This window comes from Salminus brasiliensis, chromosome 1 (genome assembly GCF_030463535.1).
Source record: "Salminus brasiliensis chromosome 1, fSalBra1.hap2, whole genome shotgun sequence".
Lineage (NCBI taxonomy): Eukaryota > Metazoa > Chordata > Actinopteri > Characiformes > Bryconidae > Salminus > Salminus brasiliensis.
Window position 1 is genome coordinate 14610903 of NC_132878.1, and position 10793 is coordinate 14621695.

General features: G+C 40.6%; 1 protein-coding gene across 1 annotated transcript; it reads right to left on the reverse strand.

Annotated features, from left to right (window-relative positions):
• Window positions 1-287: 287 nt before the first annotated feature.
• LOC140537924 (myosin heavy chain, fast skeletal muscle-like) lies at window positions 288-10341 on the reverse strand. The gene is made up of 39 exons (XM_072660248.1): window positions 10135-10341; window positions 9895-10038; window positions 9581-9737; window positions 9439-9466; window positions 9239-9350; window positions 9054-9146; window positions 8880-8943; window positions 8692-8790; window positions 8489-8592; window positions 8259-8397; window positions 8032-8150; window positions 7794-7943; window positions 7538-7708; window positions 7148-7448; window positions 6988-7055; window positions 6822-6909; window positions 6621-6738; window positions 6417-6540; window positions 6190-6326; window positions 5758-6013; window positions 5420-5662; window positions 5148-5324; window positions 4919-5064; window positions 4715-4805; window positions 4226-4615; window positions 4001-4127; window positions 3754-3872; window positions 3463-3659; window positions 3160-3343; window positions 2886-3051; window positions 2634-2758; window positions 2196-2504; window positions 1523-1726; window positions 1315-1440; window positions 1062-1232; window positions 816-920; window positions 636-731; window positions 398-529; window positions 288-302 (listed from the first exon to the last, which is right to left on the reverse strand). Exons 1-39 carry the CDS (start codon window positions 10339-10341, stop codon window positions 288-290), a joined length of 5802 nt encoding a protein of 1933 aa, XP_072516349.1.
• Window positions 10342-10793: the final 452 nt, after the last annotated feature.

The following is a 10793-nucleotide window of genomic DNA, read 5'->3' on the forward strand; positions in this document are numbered from 1 at the left end:
GAAGAAGTTACAGGTCTGTGACAGCCAGAAATCTTGCTTGTTTGTAGGTGACCAAATACTTATTTTCCACTATTATTTGCAAATAAATTCTATTATAATTTTTTTCCTTACTGTATCTCATTTGCTATCTGACATGCTTTGTGTTATGGATGAACACAAGTGATTGATACAAGAACTTGAACACAAGTGATTGATGCAGTTATATACAATTTTATTAAACAGGACTTGACAAACTTATTCTGGTACAGTCATATTGTACAACCACAGCAGAATCTCGCCATAGAGATTTACTCTTCTTTGGCCTAGGGAAGAGAGAAAGTATTTGTTAACCCTCATGTTGACATTGAGTATGTGCTATGAGTATGCCTTAGTGAGTAAAAGTCTTTGTCTACATCACCTTGCCACTATCACGGCTCTTGGCTCTGAGTTTGTTGACTTGAGACTCAGCAATGTCAGCACGCTCCTCAGCCTCCTCCAAATCATGCTGCACCTTCCTGAGCTTAGACAAGTGGCCATTGGCTTGTTCCTCCTAAATGTAGAATTGTTGCACATTTGCAATTTAGTTTTGTGATATTTTTATTTTTTAGCAAAGACATTATTTCCTGTACCAATGTGCCTCAAGAAATGTGACTCACAGCCTCCTCAGCTTGTCTCTTGTAAGCCTTGACCTTCAGCTGCAGCTTGTCAACCAGATCCTGGAGTCTGGTGAGATTCTTCTTGTCTTCCTCAGTCTACAGATCATACAGCTATTAGTTTATATTTTTAATGAGAAAAGTACCCTCATGATTTAACATGGACATGAAGATTACACATACCTGGTAAGTGAGTTCCTTCACTCTTCTCTCGTATTTGCGGACACCCTTAACAGCATCAACTCCACGTCTCTGTTCAGCCTCTACCTCAGCTTCCAGCTCGCGCACCTGGATGAGTTCATACATACATAAAAACTAAGTTTATAAACCAGTTTATATTTAATAAAACAAACATCACTGATAAAATTCCTGGTGTTCAAAGACTGTAACTGAGCACTGAGTAAATATTAGCATTCAGGTAAGACTAACCCTGGACTCCAGTTTCTGGAGTTGTTTCTTTCCACCCTTCATGGCCAGATTCTCAGCCTCATCCAGGCGGTGCTGCAGGTCCTTCACTGTGACCTCCATGTTTTTCTTCATCCTCTCAAGGTGAGCACTGGTGTCCTGCTCCTTTTTGAGCTCCTCTGCCATCATGGCAGCCTGACCAGTCAAACAAAATGTGATCAGAATTTGGAGTAAAGCATAAAACAAGACCATTAACTAAATGACGAAAAGCACTCACATCAGTGATGGCTTTCTTGGCCTTATCCTCTGCATTTCTTGCTTCCTGCACAGTGTCGTCAACCTCACTTTGGATTTGAACAAGGTCAGCCTCAAGCTTCTTCTTCGAGTTCACCAGACTTGTGTTCTGGAAGAAATTATGTAAATCATTAGTAATTTTCCCAAGCAGGTGTTCATTTCTCAATAGTGTAACAGGACAGTTAAAATACCTGAGAGTGAAGCAGTCCAACACGCTCACTAGCATCCACCAGCTCTTGCTCAGCCACCTTACGACCTCTCTCTGTCTGCTCCAGGGCAGCTCTGAGCTCCTCAATTTCAGCCAACATCAGAGTGTTCCTGCGCTCCACCATGGCCACCTGCTCCTTCATGTCTTCTTGTCCCCTCAAAGCATCATCAAGGTGCAGTTGGGCATCCTAAAGATCATAAGAATTATCAGCATTTTACTGGTAACCACCTTCACTGTGGAAGTATACAAATTACCCCGTGTTATATTCACAAACTAGTAGATGTAATTTACATGTAAGGTATATAATGTGTGCTTCTTTAATTTACAGTGGGAGCTGCTACAATAACACTGCAATTTTGTTTTGCTCAGTGTATTTGTTTTGCACAAACAAATTGATAAGGCATCACTTTTGACCCACTGGGACAATTGCTAACAACGCAGTACCAGTATACAATACAGTCTGAATCTGAATTTCCGAACACATAGACACACTCTAAGCTAACCTGGCAGAGCAGCTTAGGTTTGTGTATTTAGAAAACCAAATAAATGTCCAATGACAATCGCCTTTTCTTGGGTAAGTGATAAATCATGTTAATCTATTATCGCTAATGTCACTGCTAAAAAAAAAAATGTTTTTGTATTTTAAAGGCTAATACCTTCAGTTGTCCCTGCACATTCCTCAGCTGTTTCTGGGCCTCGGAAGCTTGGCGATTGGCGTGGCTCAGCTGAATTTCCATCTCATTGAGATCTCCTTCCATCTTCTTCTTTATTCTCAAAGCATCATTCCTGCTCCTGACCTCAGAGTCCAGAGTGCTCTGCATGGATTCAATCACTCTCTGGCTGTTCCTCTTGATCTGCTCAATCTCCTCATCCTTCTCTGCAAGCTTCCTGTCAATCTCACCCTTGACCTGGTTGAGCTCAAGCTGGACACGAAGAATCTTGGACTCCTCATGCTCCAGAGTGCCCTGTAAGAGTGTTAGGTAAGTTCAATTTTCTTCAGTTGAGTATCCTGGTTTCAAACAAACTTAGATGAGCACAAACACATTAACACAAATTACAGCAGTTTACTGTTTTCATTTAGTGTATGAATCTACCTCAGCCTCTTCCAGGGCAGTCTGAATTTCTGCCTTCTCAGTCTCTACTGTCTTCTTGGCCTTCTCCAACTCATGAATGCTCTTTCCAGTCTCACCAATCTGTTCAGTCAGGTCTGAGATCTCCTCTGTAATGAAATGAACAAATATTGTTATTTGGCTAATAATATTTTTAATAAAATGTTTTCATCTGAGCAGAACAACAATATTAGTAGATAAAACTGCATTGAAAAAAATATTTCTGTTCTAACATACGTTGCAGATTCTTGTTCTCTCTCTTGAGGGTCTCCAGTTGGTCAAGAGCTTCCTCATAAGAGTTCTTCATCTTGAAGAGCTCAGTGCTGAGAGCACGAGCCTCCTTCTGGGCTCCCTCCAGCTCTGCCTGACCCTCCTCATACTTCTGCTTCCATTCTGCCAACACCTGTTTGTAGAGACACAATCCTTAATTCACAAAGCATAATGTGCAAAGACCAGAACAATGATTCTGCATAAATAGATTATTCGTCACTGAATTATTCAGACAGTTTACCTTGTCAAAGTTCCTCTGTTTCTTGTCAAGGTTGGCAGCCAAGGCATTGGCTCTCTCAACATCAATCATGAGGTCCTCCACCTCACCCTGGAGTCTCTGCTTAGTCTTCTCTAGAGAGGCACACTTGGAATTCACAGCCTCAATTTGTTCCTCAGCCTCCTGCAGACGCTGTGCAAGCTTCTTCCTATTAAAATTAGATTTCATAATGTATTTTAATGTTTGTTTTAGAGGTGTCAATATTTTCTGTAAATGATGAACATCTGTATGCATAAACAATATAATAAGTTAGCCTTTTGTTCCTACTTTGACTCTTCAAGCTCCTCAGTGCGCTGGATGGCATCAGTTTCATATTTAGACCTCCACTGGGCAACCTCACTGTTGGCCTTGGACATTGAGCGTTGAAGCTCAGCCTTTGCTTCCTGCTCCTCCTCAAACTGCTCCCTGAGAAGGTCACAGTCATGACGAGCAGACTGCAGTCCGTGGGCCAGGGCATTCTTTGCCTGTGATGTAGAAAGGACAATGTTTTTTTGTGCCATTCATTCATTTCAGATCATCTGATTCATCATCTATTTCATAAGGAACCCTTTTGCTTACCTTAACCTCCTCCTCAATCTGTCTCTTCAGCTCATCGATTTGCTGAGTGAAAGCCTGTTTGCCTCTGGTCAGCTGAGACACCAGAGACTCTTTTTCTTCTAGCTGGCGTCCAAACTCACCTGCACATCATTGAACATGACTAAAATGAATTTTTCATTCATCTTTATATTTATCAGCCAATAAATGTTTTACAAGAAAGGGTAAGTCACTGAATGTGTGCAATTGAATTGTGGTAAATCTCATTTACCATTCTCAGTCTGGAGCCTAGCCTTCTGAGCACTGAGGTCATTGATTTGGCGCAAATTCTCATCATTTTTGGTCTTGATTTCACTCAGTTGATCCTCAAGGGTTCTGCACATCTTTTCAAGATTTGACTGTGAATTAAAAAGTGGTTAGTTTTTTAATGTTATGTCATCAATATGTATTTAAAATGTTGTTTGTATTAATTTAGCATTTTTTATGTAAAAGAGACCTTGGCCTTAGCAACAGCCTCCATGTTGCTGGAGAGATCATCAATCTCCATTTTGTATTCACTCTTTTCTTTCTCAAGCTTCTGCTTGACACGCTGGAGGTTGTCGATTTGTTCTCCAAGCTCAGCCACGCTGTCGGCCTGCTTCTTGCGGAGGGCAGCGGCAGTTGCCTCATGCTGCAGAGTGGACTCTTCCAGATCACGACGCAGCTTCTGGAACTCAGCTTCGCGCTTCTTGTTCATCTCAATCTGAGCAGCAGTTGCTCCTCCAGCCTCCTCAAGCCTCTCGCTGATCTCCTCAAGTTCCCTGGACAGATCAGCTCTCTGTTTCTCAACCTTGGCACGAGCTGCACGCTCAGCCTCAATCTCTTCCTCCAGCTCCTCAATACGAGCCTATTAGTAAAAGAAAAACATGTTTAAGTATCATGTTTAAATTATAAAAAGCTACATTTGTTCCAAAACTGCCTCATTATAACAGAAATATATAACTACCTGAAGTTCCTTGATCTTCTTCTGAAGCTGAGTACCCAGAGACTGCTCATCTTCAATCTTGCTAAGAAGCTGGCTTATTTCAAAGTCTTTCCTGAAGAAATTAAACAGAATCTGTGTCATATCAGGCATAGAAAACATTATAATAATAAGAAATCTAATTTTGTGTTATTTGTTTGTTTCTGTTGTTTTTATGTTTAAAATTACTTCTTCAGCTTCTCATCAGACTGCTGCTTGTCATTCTCCAGGTCCATGATGGATTCCTGAGACAGTTTCAGGTCACCCTCAAGCTTTCTCTTGGCTCTCTCCAGGTCCATACGGAGCTTCTTCTCTTGCTCCAGAGAACCCTCCAGCTGTAAAAACACAATGCTTGTTTAGAGGTAAGCAGAATTATCTTATGTGAAGTCCAGTTGCATGTTCATGTCATGTAACTCACATCATCCACTTGTTGCTCAAGCTTAGTCTTGGACTTGGTCAGAGTGTTGACTTTGTCCTCCTCTGCCTGAAGATCATCAAGAGTTTGCTGGTGTGCCTCTTGGAGGGCTTTCTTCTCCTTTGTGAGTTTACCAATGCTCTCATCTTGAGCTGCCATCTCCTCAGTGAGGTTCTTGACCTACATTTTTGATTCCACATTTGACATATTATTAGGAAACCAGTTATTGTTAAATTCGATTTGAATGCATTTCTTTGCTCTCTTGTAGTTCTGACCTTGTTTTCAGTGGCGTGTTTCTCCTTCTCCACTTTAGCCAAGGTAAGCTCCAAGTCATCAATGTCCTTCTTCAGCTCTGAGCACTCATCCTCCAGTTTCCTCTTCTTAGCAGTCAGCTCAGCGTTGATTTCTTCTTCATCCTCCAGTCTCTCAGTGGTCTCTTTGAGTTTAGCCTCAAGCTGGATTTTGCTCTTAATCAGACCCTCACATCTCTCCTCAGCATCTGAAAGATTCTCAGATTCCTGGAAAAGAATTCATTAAACAAACTTCATATAAATATCTAAAGTACTTTATAAAATTTGGGTTTGGATTATATTGGTATTGAGGTAATACTGACAGATGCCACTTGAAGCTGCAGATCATTCTTCTCTTGCAGCAGTGACACCATTTTCTCCTCAAGCTCCTTCTTTTTGGCCTCAGCTTTGGCCAGATCTTCCTTGCATTTTGCAAAGTCCTCTTTCATGGTGGCCAGTTCCTTCTCGGTCTCAGCACTCTTCAGCAGAGGCTTGATTTTGTAGTACACCTTCATCCATGGCCAGTGTTTGACATTCATGAATGAGCGAATGTTGTACTGAAGGGTATAAATGGATTCCCTGGAGGAATAAAATAGTTTATTTTCCAAAAACTCTACTTTTGCTGACCACACTGTAACACCATTTGTTCTCTTAAACTGTTTTCTTTTAACTTTTGCTCAGTTACTATTTTGTTTATGCAAGTTTTATAATAAGTCTTTGTCATTGTTCCAGACCAGAGATGTCTTTGTAAATACCTCCTCTCCATCATCTTGACAAACTCCCTTCTCATGAGGTATCCACGGCAAAGAGCCTGAGTCATTGTGACCAGATTAGCCAGTTTCTCATCTCGCATCTCTTCAAGAGTACCAAGCAGACCAGCTTTGAAGAACACCTGAATGAAAGGAGAGCAATTTACTACTTGTATCACATTGGGTATTAATTTTTTTTATTGACATCTTAACCTCCGGTGGTAAATAATCACCTTAGTGTGTCCAAATCTGTACTGGTCATGGTCAATATCAATGGACCCTAGAAGTTTTTCACAGGCTTTCTTATTGTCAATAAACTGGCCCTCGGGGATGACACTGGCATTCAGCACTTTGTATCTGTGAAAAAACAAAGGTTTAAGCACTGCTTGATACAAATCGAAAACTACAGCCTTACATTTCTTCACGTTTCTCTCTACCTTTGTTTGAAGTCACCGTAAAGGATTCTGCTGGGGAATCCCTTTCTGCAGATTCTGATACCTTCCAGCACACCGTTACATCTCAGCTGGTGGATAACCAGGAAGTTCTCCATGAGACCTGACAAATACAACAACAGTAAACGTTAATCAACATTACATGAAATACAGTAATAGTAAGTAAGTTTAGGTACAGTACTTTACCTGGAGTCTTAGACTCATTGGGAATCAGGCAACGCACAAAGTGAGGATGTGTGCTCCTCAAGTTGGTCATCAGCTTGCCCAAGTTCTCCTGCAGAGTGAACATATTATTGGCGTTCTCATATTAAAAAGAAATGTGTTGATGTAATGACCTGTAAATGTAACATACCCTAAACTGTGAAGACACAGTCTGCATGGAACCACCCTTCTTCTTGCCTCCCTTCTTGCCACCAGTCTCTGCATAAAACAGTTCATTTAGAAATTTGGACAATTTTCAGAAGACAACTAAATGATTTCAGTAAGTATATTATTAAAGAAAAGGAAATTACCTTCAACAACAGGTGGGTAGAGGGTAGCCAGCAGTTTCACTGAGGATTTCTGGTACAGCTGCACAACAGACTCGTTCAGTGGGTCCTTGTTCTTATCCAGCCAGCCAGCAATGTTGTAGTCCACAGTACCAGCATAGTGAACCAGGGAGAAGTGGGCTTCAGCCTTGCCTTTGGCAGGCTTGGGCTTCTGGAAAGCATTGCACTTTCCAAGATGCTGATCATACAGCTTGTTCTTGAAGCTGGTGTCTGTAGCCTTGGGGAACATGCACTCCTCTTCAAGGATGGAGAAGATACCCATGGGCTGTTTTCAGAAATAAACAGGTTTATGAAGCAATACATTGACTGGAATGCAAATCAGGTAGTGTATATGAATGTACATTATGAACTCACTTTCTCAATGAGCTCAATGCAAGCGGCCAAGTCCATGCCGAAGTCAATGAACTCCCAGACAATGCCCTCCTTTTTGTACTCTTCTTGCTCCAGGACAAACATGTGGTGGTTGAAGAACTGCTGCAGCTTCTCATTGGTGAAGTTGATACACAGCTGCTCCATGCTGTTGAACTACAGGTGTATAAAATAAAGTCAGTAGAGTCCATATTCAGCATGATCTGATCAAATGTAGCTGGTGATCATTGAACAAACTTACATCAAAGATTTCAAATCCAGCAATGTCCAGCACACCAATGAAGAAATTTCTGGCTTGTTTTGTGTCCAACATCTGGTTGATACGAATGACCATCCACAAGAACATCCTCTCATAGATGGATTTGGACAAGGCACTGACAGCATTGTACACCTACAAGTACAATAAATGAAAAATTTGATCGTATTTCCAGAAAAACTTCCTTTATTTTTAAACATTTTATTGTAAATATGAATATTACCTGTGGCACGGTCTGCCCCTTTGTGACAAACTCATTTCCGACCTTCACTCTTGGGTAGCACAAAGCCTTTAGCATTTCAGCTGAGTTCAAGCCCAGAAGATAGGCAATTTTGTCAGCCTCTGTTAGAAACAGCAAAAATATGCACCATCAGTCACTATGATCCATTTTTAACCAGAGCAAATTTGCAGTTTGAACAAAAACACAGAACCTCTGAGTAAGAGTCTCACCCTCTGTGCCGTCAGGCTCAGCCTGCTCCTCACGCTGCTTTTGCTTGAACTTCATGTTACCATGATGGAGGACAGCTCCAGTAAATTTGTAGATGCCCATCTTCTCCTCAGCAGTGAAGCCCAGAATGTCAATAGCAGTCTGAACAATAAAAATCATCATTTTAAAAATGTCATGAATAAAAAGATCAAATTAATAATCTGTCATTGCTTTGGTTTCAACAGCATCTTACATCTGTGGCAACCAGCTCTTCCTTGTCATCAATGCTTGCCACTGTGATCTGACCCTGACTGCACATGGGGAAGTCATAGGGGTTGGTGGTGATGAGTGTCATTTCTGCAACACAGAGACTTTATTTTAAACTGGTTCACAGATATTTTGGTATATTTTGGGTCAGAGAAAGGTAAGAAATGCAGTTTCTGGATAGTGTCCTACCAATCAACTCAGGCTTATGGTTGGTCATCATCTGGTAGAAGATGTGGTAGCCTCTCTCATCTGGAAGCTGGAATGTTACTCTAGACTTCTCCAGCAGATCTGTTCAGACAATTCAGGAATGTTATCCACTAATTATCAACAGACTGACCCGTAGAATTACACTTTTAATGTAACAATGAGTAACTTACAGGTCTCAATATCAGCACTGGCCAGTTTGCCACTTGTGCCAAAGTGGATTCTGATGAATTTACCCTTTTTAGAACAAAAATAAGAAACGGTGAGAATAAAGTTGTAGAGTGGAAACATCACTAAACTCCTCAATAATTTTGTTAAGCTGAAACGCTTTGAAGTGAATTACTTACAAAACGAGAGGAGTTGTCATTTCTCACAGTCTTGGCATTACCATAGGCCTCAAGCAAAGGGTTAGCAGCAATGATCTGATCCTCAAGAGATCCCTGCAGCACACAAAAATGTATTCTTTTAATGAGTGTTTTAAAGTTTGGTGATCTTACAGGGAAGTGTTTTTAGTTATAGATGTATATTTTACCTGCATTTTGCCGGAAGCTTGCTCCTTCTTCTTGTCACCTTGTACTGCAACTGTGGCAAAGTACTGGATGACACGCTTGGTGTTCACAGTCTTTCCAGCACCAGATTCTCCGCTGGTTTAGACAAAACGAAAATTAGTCTTTAAAACTGTGTAACAGAAGGAGATGCAGCAGTTTGAAAATGTCTTTTGTGTATACTTACGTAATCAGGACTGACTGGTTCTCTCTGTCTGTTAGATCAAAATATAGTATTGTAAATATATAGTAAATATAGTCACATTTTCTGTATGCATATATTTTTTGTCTCAAAGGTTTTTTTCTTCTCTGTATGATTTATATCTTACCAGTGAGCATGAACTGATAGGCATTGTCAGAGACAGAGAAGATGTGGGGTGGGGCCTCCATGCGCTTTTTGCCTCTGTAGGCAGCCACCACTTCTGCATCATACACTGGGAGCCACTTGTAGGGGTTCACAGTAGCGCAGAACAGTCCAGAGTAGGTCTGAAGCAGATATGTACAGATCGTTGTTATTAAGCTACAAAATTACAGTTCTAAGAAATTGGCGCTACATGATTTATGCAACTCTTTGAATCACAGTCATATATAGGAGTCATCTGTTTTGCCATTGACCAGTGAAGCTGTGTTATTTATTACTTACGTAGATCATCCATGCTGCATAACGCTCTTTGAGGTTATAGAGCACAGAGGCTTCATTGAGATGGGTCATCATGGCCATGTCCTCAATCTTGTCGAATTTGGGGGGATTCATGGGGCAGACATCGTCCTCCTTAACTGTTCTCTCCTGTTAGTGAATAAGATAAGGTATGGTTAGTTCATGGTTAGACAGAAATGATGACACAGTATGTATACAAATGTATATTTCTGCAATAACTCTAACCTCCTTGGTGTCGAGCAGTTCAACAGTGACTTTGGCACCGTCTCTGTTCTTGATTGTAGCCTTCAGGTACAGCTCTTTTGTATCAGCTACATAGCAAGCAGTCTTTGCATCGAAGGGCTTGCTTTGAGCCTCAATTCTCTCCTTCTCAGGCTTTCGGAGGTAGATGGCAGCTTTGCCGTAAACGGCCATCTCTGCGTCCGTACTCATGGTGGCGGCTTGCTGTTAATTTACAGATAAGGCATAAAATTACTTTTACACCTGACAAGTTCATTATATTTAAAAACATGCATTTTGTGTATATACTTTACAAAGCCTCTAATGAGCCATAGATGCAACTATTTTTATGTGATCCACATGTATACAAAACCAGAATTCAGTTCAGTTCTAATATATATTTTTAATGCCATAAGTGCTGTGTTGCTTTTGTAGGATCATGTCTACATGCTGTACTACTATGTCTTAATGTAATTTATTTTCATTTTGAATCTTAATGATGTAATTCTTTGCAGTGGCAGCCACAAAAATAGGCTTGTATAGTAAGAAATATATGAAAGTTCTTCATAGCAATCATAGAATTATAGACATAACTCAGAGACATGTCTTTGGAGCTGTGATGATAACATTAAAATGATTAGTTGTTTAATGAAAAAACAAATATC